General features: G+C 53.4%; 6 protein-coding genes across 6 annotated transcripts; 3 read left to right on the top strand and 3 right to left on the bottom strand.

Annotated features, from left to right (window-relative positions):
- Positions 1-1,889: 1,889 nt before the first annotated feature.
- Positions 1,890-3,316, top strand: PHYSODRAFT_534850 (hypothetical protein; the record flags this gene model as incomplete). Its single annotated transcript, XM_009541143.1, has 2 exons — positions 1,890-2,040; positions 2,859-3,316. 2 exons carry the CDS (start codon positions 1,890-1,892, stop codon positions 3,314-3,316), a joined length of 609 nt encoding a protein of 202 aa, XP_009539438.1.
- A 3,560-nt stretch (positions 3,317-6,876) lies between these two features.
- On the top strand, positions 6,877-8,392 carry PHYSODRAFT_353234 (hypothetical protein; the record flags this gene model as incomplete). The annotated part of the gene is made up of 2 exons (XM_009541142.1): positions 6,877-6,979; positions 7,042-8,392. The coding sequence occupies 2 exons, from the start codon at positions 6,877-6,879 to the stop codon at positions 8,271-8,273; spliced, it is 1,335 nt and encodes a 444-aa protein (XP_009539437.1). The 3' UTR covers positions 8,274-8,392.
- Positions 8,393-8,706: 314 nt separating this feature from the next.
- PHYSODRAFT_465324 (hypothetical protein) lies at positions 8,707-9,418 on the bottom strand (the record flags this gene model as incomplete). The annotated part of the gene is made up of 3 exons (XM_009541141.1): positions 8,707-8,777; positions 8,869-8,942; positions 9,294-9,418. Coding segments are annotated over 3 exons (270 nt in total), but the record flags the coding sequence as incomplete, so codon positions are not given.
- A 2,081-nt stretch (positions 9,419-11,499) lies between these two features.
- On the bottom strand, positions 11,500-12,474 carry PHYSODRAFT_534838 (hypothetical protein; the record flags this gene model as incomplete). The annotated part of the gene is made up of 2 exons (XM_009541140.1): positions 11,500-11,619; positions 11,698-12,474. Coding segments are annotated over 2 exons (897 nt in total), but the record flags the coding sequence as incomplete, so codon positions are not given.
- A 172-nt stretch (positions 12,475-12,646) lies between these two features.
- On the bottom strand, positions 12,647-16,075 carry PHYSODRAFT_348643 (hypothetical protein; the record flags this gene model as incomplete). The annotated part of the gene is made up of 7 exons (XM_009541139.1): positions 12,647-12,980; positions 13,355-13,470; positions 13,872-14,636; positions 14,856-14,999; positions 15,096-15,254; positions 15,294-15,501; positions 15,783-16,075. 7 exons carry the CDS (start codon positions 16,073-16,075, stop codon positions 12,833-12,835), a joined length of 1,833 nt encoding a protein of 610 aa, XP_009539434.1. The 3' UTR covers positions 12,647-12,832.
- Positions 16,076-18,191: 2,116 nt separating this feature from the next.
- PHYSODRAFT_248565 (hypothetical protein) lies at positions 18,192-19,772 on the top strand (the record flags this gene model as incomplete). The annotated part of the gene is made up of 1 exon (XM_009541138.1): positions 18,192-19,772. One exon carries the CDS (start codon positions 18,192-18,194, stop codon positions 19,770-19,772), a length of 1,581 nt encoding a protein of 526 aa, XP_009539433.1.
- Positions 19,773-20,396: the final 624 nt, after the last annotated feature.

Raw genomic sequence — 20,396 nt, 5'->3', positions numbered from 1 at the left:
TACCACTAGCGCATTACGGTAAGCACCCCACATGTGCGACTAACGTTATACATGTATTACAAGCAGTCTGGGGTGGTGTTTGTACAGTCTTTGGCTTGACGACGCTTAACTTTCCTATTAACCTCTTCTCGTCAGTACATGTATGCCGATGATCTCCTCCTCATGTATACTTGCGCTGTGCCTTCCTCCTCTTTTTTCTAGGCTGCCATACTGGGCATGGCATCTTTCCAAAGAAACCAGAAGCCATTTGCGAAGTTACTCAGAAGTCATCACTTTACTCTAAATCAAGTACCTCACTCTATCGCTTGTGATCGAGCAATGCGCCGACCGCAATATTCAGTCAAGGTAGAGTGCAATAACGAAGATCGTGTGAAATAGAAGACGCAATATAAAGGTTTGGAGGGTTGAGCAGCTTTGAGGAAGCATTTACGTGTGCTGTTGGTTCGCGGAGGATCGCGAAAACTTACTCGTGCTTGAATGCTGCTCGTCGCCAAGCGCGTCTAAACCGGGTCTTTCGTGAGGGATCCTCTTAGGATGACAACAGACAGCGCGCACCTACAGTTGTAGTTCATACTTCGCATATGGAGGCCAGTAAGCACCATTGCGGTCGGAATTCGGAATGATGGTCAAATGGTCATAATTAGTAGTCATATTAGTAGTCATATTAGTACCACCGATGCCTCACTACTAATAGATATATTATTCTACAATTGCCAGAATTTGGATAGTAGTACTACCAAACCCTGGTGATGATGTTCCACGTGTTCATACTAGCATCCAGGCCAGCATGCCAGCGGCGCCGAACAGAACCGACGTGAGGAAGTCGGCTACTCCTAGGAATCTCCAGCGCCGGAAACGCCGAACTGGTCGTCACCACGTCGAAGAGGACCGAAATGAGGCGCGAGGTTGGTTGCAGGCCAGCACGCACGAGTGCTCCATGAAGACCGTCACGTGTGTCCGCTCTCAGGATACCACAGGAAGCGAATGTGTACAGTAAAATAGGTACAGTGCCACACATTTTTTTTGCAGATTACTCAGCCGAGGAATTACCATGATCCAGTAGAAAAGTACTGGATCGCCCCCCAGGCCGACAGCCATTTTCTTCATACAGTAAAAAAATCCTAAGTACGCCCGGCACGCCACTTGCGAACCTATCAACCATTTATGGGCTAACTTCGAGCTCTCGGTTTATTTGCGGGACACCTGAAATAGATACGTGGGAGGTAAGATTTCGAAGGCTAGTGCTAAATAAAAACCAAGTAGACTTGAATAATAAATAATTCTCTAAAGGGTGATTCACAGCTATATTCTGCTGCATTGTGCAAATGTCCAAGTCAAGAGCAAGAAACCCCCCAAACTATGGCTCTGCTCGCTTTTCACTCGACGTGTCTGATCTCGAAGCTGCCAAGGAGTTGGGACTACTCAGGGACGATGTTGCAGTCGAGTCGACGAACCCGACAAGCTCAACGTATGGCTTGACCTACCAGCTCCGAGAGAATATTGCCAATTCAGTCTTTTCTTCAAAAAAAGCAGTCCACAGCAAGCGCAAAGATTTGGCTGTGAGGTGCGGCTTCCAGATTTTTGTGAAGCAGACCAGTGTGAAGGCCGACAACTCCGGAAATGCGAAATTTGCGTGCAAGGCGCTCCATGGAACGCAATATTTCGACCGGACTACACCAGCTGCCCAACTCACGTGTCCGTTTTTCGTGAATGTTCACGGGAAATCGGGGAAGTGGAAGATAACCCAGGCAAATTTTGCGCACAATCACCTCAAGTTCGTTGGTAGTGCCAAGGCCCCTTGTGTTGAAGGGTCCATCCCGTTGCCGTCCAAGCCCATGCGGAATACCACGCAGCAGATAAGCAAGCTGACAGCGATTGTCGAGACCGAGATGCTTCCCGCCCACGATGGATCTACGGCTTCTATGTCAGGCGCCGCTATCAGGAATTTTCTGAAATCGAAAGGAGCGGACGTAAGCGCTACATCGGTGTCCAGAATGAAGCAGAAAATTGACGACAAAATTCACGGCGACTTGGTAGAAAGTTACCAAAAACTGCCGGCGTACTTCGAGTTGATGGCGCACAAGAACCCCGGATCGGTTTGGAGAGTGGAAACTGCCGCGGACGGATCGTCGTTTGGTCGAGCGTGCTTCATCCCTAACGCTGGTATTCACATTGCCCAGAACTGCAAAAAGATGGTCGGCTTTGACGGGGTCCACCTTAAAGAGGAAATGCACGAACAGGGCATTTATCTGGTAGCTACCGTGAAAGACTACAACAACCACATCGTTCCAGTTGGACTCGCGCTGGTTTCACAAGAGGACAAGGCCAATTGGATTTGGTTCCTGGGAGCATTCAAGGAGGCAGTTGACTGGGAAAGTTCACGATATTGTCGGATAGACAAAAAGGTCTGCTTCCAGCTGTCGCGACAATTTTCCCAAACGCTGGCCATCGATACTGCCTGCGGCATATCATGGACAACATTAACCGGAAATGTTCCAGGTTGTCCCAGGAAGACCGTGCGTGGGTATGCCGAATGGCACGCAGCGACTGTGAAAATGACTATAAGCTGTATCGAAGTGAACTCGCCGTGAACAACCCTGCCGCTGCGAATTTTCTGGACGAAATCGAACGTGCTCACTGGGTGAAGTACAGTTTCCAAGAAAAGTTTAATCTCCCGACTTTCGACGAAATAACATCAAATTTGTCAGAGCAAGCGAACAACTGGATGGGTAAAGAGCTTCGGACCGCCAAACCCTTGGACGGATTCCACTTGTACTTCTTGAAGCTGAGTCAACTGATGTCCAAAAGGCGACAATTGATTGTAACGTGGACAAAATCTGGCGCACTCTCGGATTTAGTCCCCAAGTTGTTAGAGCGACGTACAGATCGCCAAGCTACAGCTGATATGTGCGAGTTTACACCCCTTCTCGAGGGTGCGTACAGCGTCTTGTTCAAGGGCCCTGTTGCCATACCAGGATATGTGCACCCTGACCGGGTAGTGGATTTGCCAGCGCTGGAGTGCACGTGCGGCAATTGGCAAGACCAAATGTTCCCTTGTGTCCACGCAATTTGCGCTGCTTCAAAGGATGGCCGACGAATCGAAGACTTGCATGACGCCAAGCGTATGTCGATCGAGCACTTCCGCGACACGTACACATTCAAATTTCTCCCTTGGCCGACAACAGCAACCTTACAGCGGGACGACACAATTCTTCCTCCACAACTTGATTCCACTCCTGAACGGATTGGTAAAAGAGGGTTGAAGCCGGGGAAGAGGCCACAACACAAGCGAAAGATTGTGAAAAACGCGCTGTAGGGACAAGAATAAGCTTCGTCGGGCAAAGCCAATTTATACTTTATCGATCTGTATTTTTGACAAACAACACTTCATAATTAATAGATATTGTGCTTTCCGACAATTCTAACCAAATATGCAAGTGTTGCTGAGTCATATTTGGGTAAGGTATATTAAAAATCTAAACCGATAGATCTCTAGTGTTGTGCCCTAAGAACACGCGAGTAAAATATTTCGTGAAAATCTCTTAAACTCTAGAAGGAGTAGGAACTCTACGAATGTACCACTCCATGGTACACCCTTTTTGTATAATTTAAGCCGCAATGGTGCAATATGCTACGTTGATCTGCAATCTGAATTTTGCAATTTAACTACGTTAAATTTAGCCAAATCACAACCTGACCTCCAGGCTGAAGTCTACTGTATTTATTTTAAGGCAACACTTAGAATAGAAATAGGCTGCGAACTACATTTTCAGCGCTTCGGCAAGCCCCATTCTGCTTTGTGCTCAATGCCACGCCTTAACCCACGACAGCGCCACGCCCGGAACATCCAGCGCCGCCTGGACGGCTCGTTTTACCGTCTCCGACTGAATCCCGGTATTTCCGCTCATGACGTCAGCGACTAAGACACCGACGAGCAGGAAGAGGAAGAATCATCAGTCGGGGGTGATCTCCGAGAAGAACGACGTAGGGGTGGTGGCCTCTTCGCAAGCAATCGAAGGGCCCAGAGAGGCGTGGATGGGCAGCTATATGAGGTAGAGCGAATATACGCGAAAAGGTGGAATCGAACGTGCTCACTGGGTGAAGTACAGTTTCCAAGAAAAGTTTAATCTCCCGACTTTCGACGAAATAACATCAAATTTGTCAGAGCAAGCGAACAACTGGATGGGTAAAGAGCTTCGGACCGCCAAACCCTTGGACGGATTCCACTTGTACTTCTTGAAGCTGAGTCAACTGATGTCCAAAAGGCGACAATTGATTGTAACGTGGACAAAATCTGGCGCACTCTCGGATTTAGTCCCCAAGTTGTTAGAGCGACGTACAGATCGCCAAGCTACAGCTGATATGTGCGAGTTTACACCCCTTCTCGAGGGTGCGTACAGCGTCTTGTTCAAGGGCCCTGTTGCCATACCAGGATATGTGCACCCTGACCGGGTAGTGGATTTGCCAGCGCTGGAGTGCACGTGCGGCAATTGGCAAGACCAAATGTTCCCTTGTGTCCACGCAATTTGCGCTGCTTCAAAGGATGGCCGACGAATCGAAGACTTGCATGACGCCAAGCGTATGTCGATCGAGCACTTCCGCGACACGTACACATTCAAATTTCTCCCTTGGCCGACAACAGCAACCTTACAGCGGGACGACACAATTCTTCCTCCACAACTTGATCCCACTCCTGAACGGATTGGTAAAAGAGGGTTGAAGCCGGGGAAGAGGCCACAACACAAGCGAAAGATTGTGAAAAACGCGCTGTAGGGACAAGAATAAGCTTCGTCGGGCAAAGCCAATTTATACTTTATCGATCTGTATTTTTGACAAACAACACTTCATAATTAATAGATATTGTGCTTTCCGACAATTCTAACCAAATATGCAAGTGTTGCTGAGTCATATTTGGGTAAGGTATATTAAAAATCTAAACCGATAGATCTCTAGTGTTGTGCCCTAAGAACACGCGAGTAAAATATTTCGTGAAAATCTCTTAAACTCTAGAAGGAGTAGGAACTCTACGAATGTACCACTCCATGGTACACCCTTTTTGTATAATTTAAGCCGCAATGGTGCAATATGCTACGTTGATCTGCAATCTGAATTTTGCAATTTAACTACGTTAAATTTAGCCAAATCACAACCTGACCTCCAGGCTGAAGTCTACTGTATTTATTTTAAGGCAACACTTAGAATAGAAATAGGCTGCGAACTACATTTTCAGCGCTTCGGCAAGCCCCATTCTGCTTTGTGCTCAATGCCACGCCTTAACCCACGACAGCGCCACGCCCGGAACATCCAGCGCCGCCTGGACGGCTCGTTTTACCGTCTCCGACTGAATCCCGGTATTTCCGCTCATGACGTCAGCGACTAAGACACCGACGAGCAGGAAGAGGAAGAATCATCAGTCGGGGGTGATCTCCGAGAAGAACGACGTAGGGGTGGTGGCCTCTTCGCAAGCAATCGAAGGGCCCAGAGAGGCGTGGATGGGCAGCTATATGAGGTAGAGCGAATATACGCGAAAAGGTGGATCAACGTAAGAGTATATTATCTCATTCAATGGGTTGGGTACCGGGAGCTTACATGGGAACCGGGAAGCCACGTTCCGATGCGCCTGAAGCTACGGCTCGAACGCGAATCGATCGACCTCATCTGGGTCTACCAATCGACAAGAGGGAGACGTCGGACTCGCCATCGACGACCGACACGACGCAGCGCAAGGATCCAGTCTCGCAGAAGTAGGTAGATACGTCTTGATAAATACGCATCACGAACTTAGCAAATACTGTGACAGTAGTTTGTTTTTCGGTCGGCCTCGGGGGCGATCCAGTACTTTTCTACTGGATCATGGTAATTCCTCTTACTCAGCCTGTTGGTCGACTCAGATTTTTAGTCAGGACTAAATTTGAGCACGCCTCCCTGTCGCTCCCTATCCTTCGACGGATGACGATCGCCGGCGAGCGGCCCCGTTCTCAGCCAGAGTTGGAGCACGGGAAATGGGCGACCGCGATGCTGTCAAGCAGAGCCAAGCTAATACTCGGTGCAGTGTATAGCGACAGCACCACGACTGCGTTACTATATTAGTATACGCGCGGCTAACGCGGTGGATGCAAAAGACGGCACATGACGATCTTCAACTCCTGAGAGCATACAAAACTGTAAGTGTGCAGAACCTAAAGCTCTGGTGGATGGGCTCGGTGTACCAAATATTATTTCCAGAGGCGACAAAAAAGCGCGCGCAGCGAAAGATTGTGCAGGCGTGATTCGCACAACACCTCTCCGATACTACAGTATTTATTGATGCAGATTATAGTCGTTTGGTCGGGGCGGCCGCAAACCTCACTGCGGGCACCGCGTCGCTGGCGATGGCTGTGCTCGTGACAAAAGTGCGGCGTGCTTACGCTGTGGCTTACGAACGCTGACGAGCATTACTTTCTCGCCACCTGGGCGAGGCTCTCGTCGAAACTGAAATTGTTGTGGCAGTCCAGTAAATAAAGCGCCAGTGCGCAAATCAACAGAAAACAGCGGGTTCGGAGACCTATTTTTAGTCCCGCCACCATCCCACCTGCGGCACGGGACGGTGTCTTTGCCCGGCTGGCCAAACATAGGGACGAATTCGCAGTCTCTCTCTTCAGAAGGCACACTCTGCACGGGTATTGTTGGCGCTGGTTTCTGCTGACGTTGCTGGGGAGAAGCTTACGCTCAGGCACTGGCGGGATTGCGTCGAGTTCCCTAACCCGGAACCAAAACACGTATACCAAAGTCAAAAATTAGTCAGATCAACAGATCCCCGCCGCCAACCCATACAAATCCCCAGTGTGCGTTCCCCCCTCTCGCTGCCACTGGCTCTTTTTTTGTTTGCTTTACGGTATGGACGAATCAATTTCAGCCGAGGTTTTAATATCTGGAAGGACGCGGTCTTACTGGGAGCAAGAAAAAAATACGTGTGCACAAAATACAGAGGTTTTTCGCGGTCGTTTTTCCACGGGGGGGGGCGTTCGCTGGCCTTCACCACACTTGTAAACCGCCCCCGAGAAACAGGAAGCTCCCCAGCCTCACCTCCAGAGACCATGAGCATGCGCGGACGACCCAGCAGCGGCAGCGGCGCCGCCAACCCCCGGCTGTCCAACTCACTGCACCGCTGCGCCATCGCGCTGTGCTCGAACCAGGCCGTGGCCGAGGGCGTGTGTTCCATGCACCTGTCGCGCAACGGCCGCGTGAGCGGCGGCGGACAGGGCGCCGTCATGGACAGCCGCGTCATGGGCTCGCGCGGCCTGCCCCCGTCCTCTGGAGGCATTGACGACGCCATGGCCGACGACCGCTACTACCGCACCAGCGCGCACGCCGCCATGCAGCCGCGCGGCGCCCCCACCACCAAGAAGCACAAGTCGTCGCCCGCTGAGCCCGTGAACCGCTACGTGATGGACAACTCGGCGCCCAGCGGCGGCCTGACGCGCGAGAGCCTCAACGAAATGGTGAACCAGATGCAGTACTCCAAGAACAACAGCATGTCGGCCTACGAGAACGACCCGTACGTGTCGGCCCAGGCCTCAAGCTCCACTATCGGCTCGAACCGCTCCGAGTCGGACGGATCCGTGGACGAGACCAACCTGCGCCGCGAGCGCAACCGCATCGCCGCGCGCAAGAGTCGCCAGCGCAAGCTGGACCGCATCTCGAACCTCGAGGACGAGAAGATGCGCCTCGAGCAGCACCGCGACATGCTGGTGCAGGAAATCCGCAGTCTAGAGAAGAAGGACTCGGGCGTCGCCTCCAACGTGGTGCTGACCATCACGGACAAGGAGTACCAGCAGCTGCAGAACAAGCGCCTGCAGATCATCAAGCACGTCGAGGAGGCCTACAACTCCGGCGACATCCTGTCCACCGTCAAGTACTTCCGCGACGACTCGATCGTCAGCGGCCCGCAGAACTCGTCCGTGCACCTGCGCGGCAAGGACGCGCTTGTGCTCGACTACCTGTGCACGACGTACCTGTTCGGTGACGTCCGTCTGCACCACGCCAAGGTGGACTGCGGCGGCCCGCGCAGCCAGCATTTCCGCGTGCACTGGGCGCTGTCTGGCACGATAAAGAGCGCCGGCGTGAGCATGAACAAGGAGTTCCTGGAGCTCATCGAGAGTGTGAAGGGTCGCCGCGTGACCATTGAGGGCGTAAGCAACTTTTCCTTCAGCGGAGACAAGATCGTGTACGTGCATCGCACGGCCGACCAGGCCAAGTTCCTGTCTGCACTCGTCAACCTGAGCAAGCGGTAAGATGCGGGGAGACGATAGTCAGAGAGCACACTTGGAGGAGACGCCCCCCCCCCCTACCTAACCGACAAGCGGACAGGATGATGAATGCAAACTAGCTATATATGTGTATTTGCCAGCACAAGTTTGTTCGTGTTGTCGAGTCCGCTCAGCCGCCTCGTCCGTTTTGCCCTGGAACTAGTGGAGACGTTGTTCGTATTGCTATCTCTATTGAAGTGAGTGTTGGCCTTGACTGTACCTACAGCTCCTCCTCCACGGAGTCAGGGGTGCCCTCCTGGGCCTCACACCTCCTGGGCCTCACACGTGAATGCTTGGCGCTTAGGGAGGTCGTAGAGCTGGCGCAGGTAGTCGAACACCTCGGAGCAGTTCGTCTCCTGCAGCAAACAACATTGAAGGTGGTCAGATGATGATGGAGTGGTAGAAGTTGCAGAACATGACGAACCTGGTAGAGCTGACAGGACCCGAGCGCGAAGGGCTCCACGTGGCGGATAAACTCGCGCGTGCGGGCTATTGCACAAAGAAGGGATACATGTATACAGCACGGCAGCGTCAGGACACGTAACACCGCTCAGAAACACATGCAGAAACTGCGACGTACAAACGCCGGGGAACTCCTGGAAGAAGCGGTCGTTGAGAAGCCCCATGCGGTGGAAGTACACGAGCTTCCGGTGCCTGTGTCACGCCACGCCACAGTCAGTCTTGTAACCGGGTCGACGTGTACGCCTTAGCTTGACGCACCAGTGCAGCAGACGCTGCCAGTCGTAGTCGAACCGGCGGTCCCAGAGAACCTCGTCGTGTGCCCGGCATGCGATTTGCTCGGGGGTGACGTCCGCTGCCAGCGAGAACTCTTCCACGTCCACATCGTCGACAACGAGCACGGGGATCGTAAAGTCCTTTGGAAAGTGGTACCGCCCTGCCCGAAGAGAACGCATAACAAAGTATACAGACACGAATTAGCTGCGGCTGCGCGTCGCCGGGGAGGGCTGCAGGTGCCAGCCTCGACGAGGTTTGGCGGCAACGCACCGGAGCGAGTCCATCATCTGCGGCGTGGCGTACTCGGCGTAGAGCGTGTTGAAGAGCGAGGCCTCCGTCGTCATCTCGGTGAGCAGCACCATCTTGTAGTAGTACACCAGCGTGGCCAGCAGCATGGTGGCCGAGATCAGCAGCGACAGGTGCGAGCCCATGGTCGGCGGTGGTAGCTCAGCTCGGGGGGGGGGGGGCGCATGGGAGATGGTGGGATTTGTCTCGCGACCACTTTGACCACATTTGACCACATTCGACCACATTCGACCACATTTGACCACAATGTTGTCTCAATGGTATGTCTCGATCCTGGTGGAAAAACAGATGTGCTATGAAAGTTAGATTTTATTGCTATACGCTAAAGAACTCTGTTATCGTACGAGTATTCTTCTTCTTCGCTAGCAAACACGCAGGATTTTGAGACCCTTCACCGCACTTTAAGTGCTTCTGGCGGCAGCTCGAACACGAAGTCGCCTTGCTAGCTGGAGCGAGAGGTGGAGCAATGCTGTCAGAAATCTCGTTGCCGCTACTCGCTGGCTTGGGACAATTTTTTTCTGCTGTTCGACGTCGTTTAAGGCGGCAGCGTAGTTGATTATCCGTGAGGTTCGCGTCAGGGTAATATTTCTTCAGCTCCTGCTGCAGCAATATATATTTTCCACGAGTATACACCAGCGAATCAGACAGTTTACGCAACTCAGCCAAGTGCTCTGGTGCGATAGTAGATGGCCGAGGCCGTTTTGCTGGAACACTTGATTGTCCTGCATCTTCACCAATCCCAACAGTGTCACGACAAATAACCTGCAGTTGTAGTCTTGCTGGAGGTGTGTCGTCTGCATTTGCACTAGTTGTAGTGGTCGCAGCATCGATGTCATCGTTCGCTGCAGTTTCTTGATCTGTAAGCAGAGTACTTAATGGCTCGGCTCGTTTTTCTTCTTCATTAGGGGCTGGACAAGATAATGGAGCGTCTGTAGGGTTCATGATCATCGCTAGTCTCCTCTTCTTTCGGTTTTGGTCCGCCTTCAGCGCTTCCCAGCGCTTCTCCCGCACCGATTCATCAAGTTGACCAATTCCAGCGCAGACACAACTTGCAAAGTCGTAGATACGGTGGAATAATCGTTTACGAGCTGTGCCGGCCTTGAACTTCCGCAGAATCTTGAAGACATCGCGCATCAAATCAGCCTCGCAGTCTATCGGTGAACGCAAAGCTAGGGAAACAACTTCTTGAGGAGCAAAATGGAATATTTTTGCTTGTTTTTGAGCGGAGCTTGTACTTTCAGGATCAGCACCAAGTGATTTAATTTTTGAGACCATCGTAGCATAGCTCCGCTGTTGTAGCCGTATTTTAGGGTTCGTGTTGTTGCAAACAACAATATTGAACGTCATCGTTGTTATCATTTCACACGTGCACCATTCACGCTTACTAGCAGCCTGCTCGCTGCGCAGCTGCCTGAGCAGCTCGTGTTCCTCCGTAGAGAAGCCCTGGTCGCCTTCACACTCGGTACTTGCCAGTCGAATAGAGTTAAAAAAACTCGTCACGCTTCAGCTTGGCCGATTGGAGGGTAACGGCACTTTTTAACAGCAGTTCCGCTACTGTTGAGCGGTGTTGCCGGGAGCGATTAAGATTCCCTTCGAGACATGTTGTGTTCACTCTTGCACTTTGAAATACCTGTGCCCAGGAGTCAAAGTCAAAGTCCCGCTCGGTCTCCGTTCTATACTGCGGGGGTACAAACGGCGAAGAGAAAAGCTGCATCACATACTCCATCTGAGGCGAAGTAGGGACCATCGTTCCACAGAGTAATGCAGTATGGCTCGCCGAAATCAAATCAACGCCATTCATGGGCGGATTGCGCCCGAACTTAGCACCGATAGACAAATTATGCTTGACGATAAACCAATCTAAGATCCGCAAGCCAACATCAATCGATACATTTCTGGTAAGCAGTTTTTTTAAGGAAGAGTGAAAGCCCTCAAGTTGGCTAGTAGATACCACGCGAACTCGATGACCGCCTTCCTCGTAAGTGTTTGAGCCCACGTACAACTCGCCACGCTGAATCTGCTCCAAATTACTCTGACACGACCCTTTCCAATCTTTCAGGCTGCACGATACACTTGAGCGCAAAACACCGCTGACTACACTTTGAAATTGAAGAGCCATTTCAGCAGTAGGGCGCAATTCACGATCCACATTGTAGATCGCACGGGAGAGTTCCTTTGAAATTCGTTTGCTGGTGACGGGTGCCTTTATTTTTTCAGTGATGCGAGTTATCACGTGAAAGGGGTCCTGTTTTGTAACCACCTCGCTACCAAACACTTCTGTGACCATTTTCTTGACAGCCGACGCGTTATCCGACACAACTACATGGTCCAGGTCACCCCCAGAAGGCGCACGAAACTGCGACTTCACATGTTGAAGCAAGGCTCGTGTTTCTTCCCTGTTTTCAGACCTGGTCAGCCGCCGCCCAATAATCTGCCCAATTTCATTCTGGAACAGCAAAAGCATTTTCGCATCTTTGAGAGATTCACGTTGCCCCTTGGCCTTCCACAGCTTTAGCCGCTTGCAGAACTTGACAGAGTGATCCATTCTCATGACCCTCTTTACAACACAGTATTTCATCACTTTTTCACACAGCGACCCGTTAGCGTGTAGCCATGCCGTCGTAAGCGTGTGATTGTCAACAACTTTGTTTTGATCTGCATATTGATCCTCTGATATTGGAGTGGGGGCCAGATAGGTGAAGCAACGCTCGTGGTTTCGCTTGATACCACTGGAAAACAGACCCAAAAGCTTGTAGTAGCGCTGTTTGCGCCTACGCTCCATATTGGCCATGGTACGTTGCAACCCATTCTGCGCGGTAATACCGTCATGAACCATCTCCATGAGTGAGTTCGAGAACACTAGCTTTTGGCTCAGAACAAATGGAAAGTGAAAAATCATATCGGGCCATTGTGCAAAGTAATCCGAGCTCACAGTGGAAAAATATGATCCTGTTACAGCGCACCTATACTTCAAAAATACCAGGTCGCACTTGCACTCCACAGATTCCACCACACGACGGCAATAGTCTTTCACCTTCGGATTGCAGTTGCAGTCTCGGCTGATGCACGACGGCAGACCTTTGCCTCCTCGATACTCCGGGGTCCACACGAACAACGGACGTGAAAACAGCCGCGACAACTGCATGTCATCCACCTTTTCCTCAGGATAAACTAGACGGGGAGGGAATGAGCGCCGTCCAACCGCCTCGACCACTGCTGCCTTGTTATCATTGCGCGCTGCTGACAAGGCCATGCTTACTGCGAACTCCTCAGCTACAAGTTCTCGGTAAATAAAGGGAAAACGGCTGCGCCCCTCCGGCCTGTCGGCCCCCGAATCTCCCATAAACCGGGGGGGTTATAGCTTTTACTGGGGCTTGTCCCGCGACCGCACCCCACCACTTCTCACCGGATTTGACCTTTTTCACCACTTTTGTGTCCCGCTGCGGGACTCCCCCCTGTATTTGCCAGAAAACGACATCACCTGAAGAGCCAACTGTGCGTCTTCAGCGCTTCATCGCCACCAAGGCTGCATACTCCAGGCTCACGCGCGCACCCGCCATCGCTCCAACCGTGTCGAAGCAGAGATGTACCCACGATTCTCGCATCCAAGACAGGGCGAACGCGTCGTGGAGCGCGTCGATACAGCTGCTTCTGATAGCATTTGCGGAGCTAGCGTCTTACTGCAGACAGCAAGCTAGCTTCAACGAGCCCGCTCAGCCTCTCGAGCCGCTATCTCGAGCCGCTGTGCTATTGGCCTCAAGGCGTGTGGCGTCAAACAGATTGCGGCGACAGGATACACCAGGATACTCTCACGACCAGTGCAGTGGAGGACACACACCGAGCTCGAAGAACGTAGAGAGCGCAGACCGCGCTGTGACTTGGCTTACCGTGCACTAAAGGGTGAGTTTGACAGGTGAAATGTAAACGTGCATTATTACTACGCGAAGAACTGGTCTAAACTGTAGATGTCTGATGTCTGCGTATTGGCTCGCAGGCATTGGGGGTTTGCTACAAGATCGCCGCACCTCTTCTTCTTACGACGGCAGCTGGAGCAAGAAGTCTCCTTCCGCTTTCGTGATGGCAGCGCTGGTACTGGGTTTTCTGCGGTGGCCGTCGTGTTGAGTTTCTGCTCGGAGCACTGCTGGGTTTTAAACGACAGCGGAGAGCATTGATGGAGATCCGCGTGTCTGGGTCTGGATAGAGACTTGCATACTCACGAAAAATGCGATCCCATTTGCCGTTTTGATTTGGCAGCTCAGCTTGTAGCGTGCGAAGTTGATCGATGTGTTCCTGGGCTATGAAAGATGCTGCTCGGTGACGAGCAGTTGCCATGAAGTTGGTTGCTGCCTGTAGCGTGGCTTGGGTGGTGGCTCGACCCGAGGATCTTGAAGGAGTGACTGGGGGGTTACTGGAGTCAAAGCGTGCTGGGGATTTACGCGCTGATGGAGCGATGGAGCTTACATCAACAAGCTGGGCTTCACTCTGCACTGCCGGTCGTTCTGATTGAGCTGGTGGCGTTGCGCTTTGTGGGTGGTCTGCTACTTCTTCCACGCTGCTGTCGTCGCTGTCTGCACGCGTGAGGGGCTGCTCGGGTGCTTTCAGCAGCATTCCGGGAGGAATCTTGAGCTTAATTTTCAGACTGGCCCCGCGATTCGATCCCCGTTTCAAGCTCTCCCATCGTGCAAGCAGATTGGGCGGCGACTTGGGGAAAATGCCGCTGCAGATACAACTCGCAAAGTCGTACACTCGAAGAAATACTTGGCGTTTATTTCGAATACCGCTGGTCTGCCGGAGCGCAGTAAAGAGGTCAACCTGGAACGCTTGCTCGTTGCCCGTCATCTTGTCATCACGCGGCTCCGAGTAGGAAAATGTGAAAAGTCCGCGAACATCTGCAAGTGGGGGCGAGGATTTATCTGTCTCGTGTTTTGCGATAGTATCGATCTTGGAGGCAAGCGTGGCGTAGCTGCGCCGGCGAAGGTTGAGCAGCTTGTTGGTATTGGAAGATACCACGACGTTGTACATGATAGTGGTGACCAGCGCACATTCACCCCAGGTGCGACCAGCCTTTGCTTGCTCATTGCGAAGCTGTCTGAGTAATGCAAACTCCTGCGACGAGAACCCAGCTGCGGCTTCATAATCAATCTCCGAGAGACAGAGTGAATTGAAGAAAGCCGCCTTTGGTAGGCGGCTAGTAGCAGCAAACACGGCCTGCTTGGAGAGGAGTTCTTTGATGTTGGTGCTGTGCTGCTTCGAGTGGTGAAGACTTAATTCGAGCGCACTGGTATCGACACGCGCAGACTCAAAGAGCTGCCCCCACAGTTCAAACCCAAAATCGTGTTGCGTTGTGGACCGGTATTGAGGCGGTGAGAGCTGCGTCGACAAGAGCTTCGAGGCAAATTCAAGCTGCGCGGATTCGGGAATTGCACCACGGCAGAGGCTAGCGGCTTCAGATAGGGTTACGATATCTGCATGATCCAGCTGCGGATTTCGGCCGTATCGAGAGCCGACCTTCAAATTGTGCCGTACGATGAAGATATCAAGGATGCGGAGACCAATCTCGGCTGATACAGACCGCGCTAGTAGCTTCTTTAGCGCGGAATGAAACCCTTCAAGTTGACTCGTTGAGAGCACACGCACGCTCTTCCCACCACCTTCCTCGTACGTGTTAGCCTCCACGTACAAGTCACCCCGTTCAATCTGCTCAATATTGCTGCGCAAGCTCCCAGCCCAATCTGCGTCACTACAGTTCACATCACGAGAACCTACCGATGCCACGGCATCGCGAACCCGAGCAGCCATCTCCGCCGGCAGTCGCAGCTGTCCATCTACGTCGTACATCGCGTCATGTAGTCGCTTAGCCAACTGCTTCTTTGCTGTTTTTTCCTTCACCTTCTCCGTAAATCGTTGCACAACGTGGAATGGGTCCTGTCGAACACCAACGGAATCTCCAAACACGCTGCTTACCATGTTGCGGACTGCATTAGCATTATCGCTAATAACGAAACACTCAGAACCATTTTCAGCAGCGGAGACCGTCGGCTTCACAAATTCCAAAAGCTCCCGAGTTTCATCGTTATTCTCCGACCGTGTGAGACGCCGACCTACGCTTTGCCCGATCTCGTTTTGAAGCAGCAGAAGCATCTTGGCATCTACCATGCTCTCGCGTTTACTTCTCTGGCCCACATAAGAAACAACACTTCGGTTTTCTGGACATAACCTTTTACAAAAAAATCGTTTGGTGACTCGCAATACCTCAACCGAAAGCTGCGCATTTGCTCCGTTTCACGCTATGATTTACAAAAAATCTAGCAGAACTTTGATTGGGGATTAGACGACTTCGCTTGCACTAAGGAGAGTGATACCCCTTAATTCGGGTACCTCGCTCCCACCCAAAATAAAAGCTGACAACTTTGGATGCGGATTAGACAACTAAGGAGTAGTTGAGGCTCGCACTGCAAGTAGGCTGGTGTAACAGTAGAGAAGCAGCCCGTTGATTCCCCTGTGCACTGGTACTTGGTGTAGAGAAGATGGCACTTGGTGTCCACCTCCTCCACCACTCGTTGCTTGTACTCCTTTAAGCGCGGCGTACAGGAGCAGCCGGGCATGGCGCAGAACGGCTTCTTCGAAGCTTGTAGACACTCAGGAACCCACACGATGACTGGCCACGAACACAAGGCAGAGAGTAGGGGGGCGTCTCGCTGCTTCTCTGGATACTGCACCACAGGTGGGAAGCGCCTTGCCGCCATAGCCTCAACGTAAGGCGCCTGACTTCTTGCTGCGATAGCTGCTCCTCTGTGCTCAGGCGCGCTTCCATCTCGTACACTCAACGTAAACTGTATTGTGAAAACCGCTTCATTTGCCTATTTTGCTCGTAAATCGATTGATTAGCACTATGATTTAGCTCGATCGATTTGTAAACCTGCGATGCATATGCGAGTGGATGTGCAGATTAGGCGATCGTTTTGTGGAAGCCAAGTCGATATAGCCGCGCTTGGGGCAGAATGCCCACCTTTTACTGGGCAATCGAGCAGTCAAGTGATGCACGGCCCCGGCATATCCTATAAACCCAGCTCGGCACTCGTTGGTTTCGATGGCAGCATACAAAAGCCAAGTCAACTTGAGGTGTGGTCCACACGCATAATGATCTTGCGCCCGAATGGCGTCGCTGTGGGCTGCGTTCAGTTTCCAACACGCACAGCTTCACGACGACGGTGAGGCGGGCATGCGTATTGCCTGCGAACGGACAACGCCATGGGTACATGTACTGGTAGGTTCAGCGGTTGGCCGGGCCGATGAACTCTAGGCGGACATTGTCGCAGTGGCGGCGTTACGTTCGCCGAGCAGTCCACCAAGCACGCAGCGGCTTGGCGGGCTGTCAGCACGTTTCGTGCTCGTCACAGGGCGTACGTTTAACATGCCCGAGGAGCTCACTCAGTGCTACTGCGGCCGAGGCAAAACGAGGCACAGCAGCGCAGCGGACAAACGCCGAGCAAGATGCTCACCACAGCGGGGCCATCGCAATTTGGCGATGCGAGCGTGATCGCCTGAGTCATCACAGTTGGTGTGCCGAACACCGCGTTCCGGTCTTTCGAGCCTCCCTGCCAGTCGTTCTGAACCGTAGGCGAATCTTTTGCAGTCACCTAGCCCGGCCGTTGCTCCTGTCACATGAATCCAATAAATTGGGACGTAAACGACGTTAACTGAAAACCCATCATTCGGCGTACTCTGTATAATAGGTTCAAAAGTTGAGCTGTAGTTTTGATGTAGTTCTAGTACGAGTTTCGTAATTTTAACGCCAGATGCTAGTTATGACTAGCATACGTTTACACTTGCTATTGCAAAACAGCAAAATTCGCCAAAAACCTATCATACAGCATATACTATATGATAGGTAAAAATTAACGTCGTTTACGTCCCCATCACTAGAATCCATTGCGCTGCAGCGTAATTCGCGCGTCGCCGTTGCATGCCAACTTGGCATTGCCAAGCAGAGCTCGAATCTGCCGGCGTGCTCTAGCCAGCGGCACTAGCTTCACTCTGCGTCGAGCGTCTCCGACTGTATCCGACACAGATTCGCCGTCGCAGGAAGCAATCTGATTGATTGCTCATGCGCGGGCGGGCTCGAAGCAGCACCACTCGGGCTGGCCCGCCACCACGGCTGACACGTTCGCCAAGCTGGCATGCGCTTCATCATGGAGTGAAGTGTAGGGGCTCGACGCTAACGCCGCTGCAGCGGACAAGCCGCAAGCTGGTGACCGGCCAGCCGCGCCGGAAAATGCTCTGCTGCACGTTGCAGTTGCCGCAGGTTCAACTCGATTCTAAAATGGATAAAGTAGCATAAAAGGCCGCAACGTCTCTTTAGAGGTGCCCATTTTCAGCACTAAGTTAGAGACTTGTCGGACACAACCAGAATGTGCATGCAGAACTTACCAAGCCGCCCGTCGTGTAGCATGTCAACACAACTGATGACAAAGCAAGTTTTACAAACAGGTTGCATGACATGCTGGGAATGAAGGTAACAATAAGCGTCCCTACAGGACTGAAAAAGTCACGGTTTTTTATCTCGATTATTCTCTCGCTCGCACGAAAGCTTGTTTCCCAACTGGCATGTCCTGAATGTGCGCAAACTACGTGTCAAATAGACTTCCTGAATACCTACGGTCCGCATATCATTTCCTTCCAGCGAAAGGCTCGAGGGAGTCTCGAAGTGAAGTTATTTGTGAAAAGCCTGAAAGCTACCCATTCCTGCTGAAAGTACCCATTTTAAATTCGGCCAATGGTGTTGGCGCGATTAGCACACGCCGAAACCACCACCGCTCTATGACCACATAAGCGCTTTACCCCCACACAGCCGCCGCCTTCATGCACGCCGGTGGAGCCACCGCCTCGCAGCCCTCGATCTCGTCGCCCCCCAGTGTCAGTCCCGCCCTCGCGCCCGCCCCCGCCTCGATCGGCCGCAAGAACAGCACCGACGACCTGGCCGCCGAAGTCTCGGCGTCGCCCCCCGTGCACACGCCGTCGGACGCGCGCCTGCTGTACCGCGAGTGGCGCACGGGCTCGCACGTCGGCGCCGACCTCGCGCGCCTCGAGAGCCCCGACCCCAACAGCAGCAGCACGAGCCCCGGCGCGCCCATGAGCAGCGAGGACGTGCTCAGCCGCTCGCCCTTCGGCGTCTACGGCCGCTCGCCGTCGTCCCTGCCGCGCATCGCCGAGCGCCTGGAGAACGTCCCGCTGCGTGCCAACGTGCCGCCCGCCGCGCCCATCGTCCCGCAGGACGTGGACGCCCGCGCGCGCCTCCTGTCGCAGAAGATCGCCGCCATGGACGCGGCCCAGCCGCCGGCGCCCTTCGCCAAGGCGCAGTCCGGCTCGTACGGCTCCGCGGAGCCCAGCGAGCCGGCCACGGGCATCAAGAAGGCGCAGAGCTACCAGGCGCTGGCCGAGCTGGAGAAGAAGGGCTACTTCCCCGTCGCGCCCAAGCCCTCGGCGCTCGGCGTGCAGCGCGGCCTCAAGGACTCGGTGGTCAACGACATGTGCCGCGCCGTCGTCAAGCACATGGTGGGCGACGTGTACGTGTCCGCGTCCGGGTCGTACGGCCAGCGCAAGGTGCTCAACCACCTGTACGAGCCCGTGTTCGCCTCCGTGCAGGCCCACTTCCGCCGCCTCCCGGCCAGGTACGCGCTGTCGGTGAACCCGGACGACGTGCCGCTGCACATGCGCCTGCTGTCCAAGAACCAGCGCGACCCGACGGCCATCGCCGTCAACGCGCAGCTCAAGAAGGACGACAACGGAGAGATCGTGCCCAATGTGTGCGAGGTGGTGGTCGTGTCGCTGGACCGCGAGAACATCCTGGACGCCATCACGCGCGCACTGACGATGATGAAGGGCAACATCCTGGACGCCGACGTGATGACCACGGCGGACGGCACGCTGCTGGACCGCTTCGTGGTGAAGGGGTCGTTCATGAGCGACGAGCGGCAGGAGGAGCTGCGCTCGCTCATCGAGCAGAACCTGCGCAGGCTCAGCATGGACGAGGACACGAGGCCCAGTGCCAGCAGCTCGCAGGACTCGGGTAATGAAAATGTGAGCCTGGCCGAGAAGCTGGGCGTGCTGCAGATGGTGGACAAGAACGAGATCAAGGCAGAGTGGAAGCTGGACCTGAACGAGGTGCGTCTGGAGAAGGCAGTCGGCGCAGGACGTTCAGGTAGCACCTACAGCGCGTGGTGGAGGGGAACGCACGTGGCCGCCAAGGTGGTCGACTCGTCCACCAACACGGAGGCGGTCGGAGAGGAGCTGCTCAACGAGTTTCATCGCGAAGTGGCTGTTGTCAGCAAGCTGCGCCACCCCAATATCGTCCTGTTCCTCGGGGCAGCCATCAACCCACCTCGCTACTGCTTGGGTAAGTTCTCTGGGTGCTGTGCGGATTTTTTGGCAGTATTATTCTAACAGTTTTCTGTCTTTGTAGTGTTTGAATTTATGGAGAACGGCACGTTGACCGACCTCATCCGCGCACGTCGCGGCCCGATCGACTTCTTCCGTTTGGCGGCTGAAATGGCGATGGGAATGAACTATCTCCACCTGTGCTCCATTATGCACCGTGACCTCAAGTCCGGCAACGTGCTTATCGACTCGCACGGCACAGCCAAGATCTCCGACTTTGGACTGAGCTGTGTGCTTGAGATCGGAAGTTCGTCCGACTTGACTGCAGAAACAGGAACGTACAGGTGGATGGCGCCGGAAGTAATCCGCCACGAACCGTATTCGAACAAGGCGGACGTCTACAGCTTCGGTATCGTGCTGTGGGAGCTGCTAGCAAGAGACCAGCCCTTCCGCGGACTGACTCCGATTCAAGGTGAGCAAACGAGTCCCTGCAACCCGTACTTTGGTGCTGATCAGGTTTTCTAATGTGTTGTGCTTTTGTTTTTGCAGCTGCCTTCGCTGTTGCACGCCAGCAAATGCGTCCGGCGCTTCCGCGCCAGACCCCACTCAAGATAGGCGAACTCATTGAGCACTGCTGGCATCACGACCCAGCGCGCCGACCCGACTTCGGAGCCATTCTAGAGGCTCTGC

This window comes from Phytophthora sojae, assembly GCF_000149755.1.
Source record: "Phytophthora sojae unplaced genomic scaffold PHYSOscaffold_19, whole genome shotgun sequence".
Classification (NCBI taxonomy): Eukaryota; Oomycota; class Peronosporomycetes; order Peronosporales; family Peronosporaceae; genus Phytophthora; species Phytophthora sojae.
This window is presented reverse-complemented; position numbering and strand designations above follow the sequence as displayed.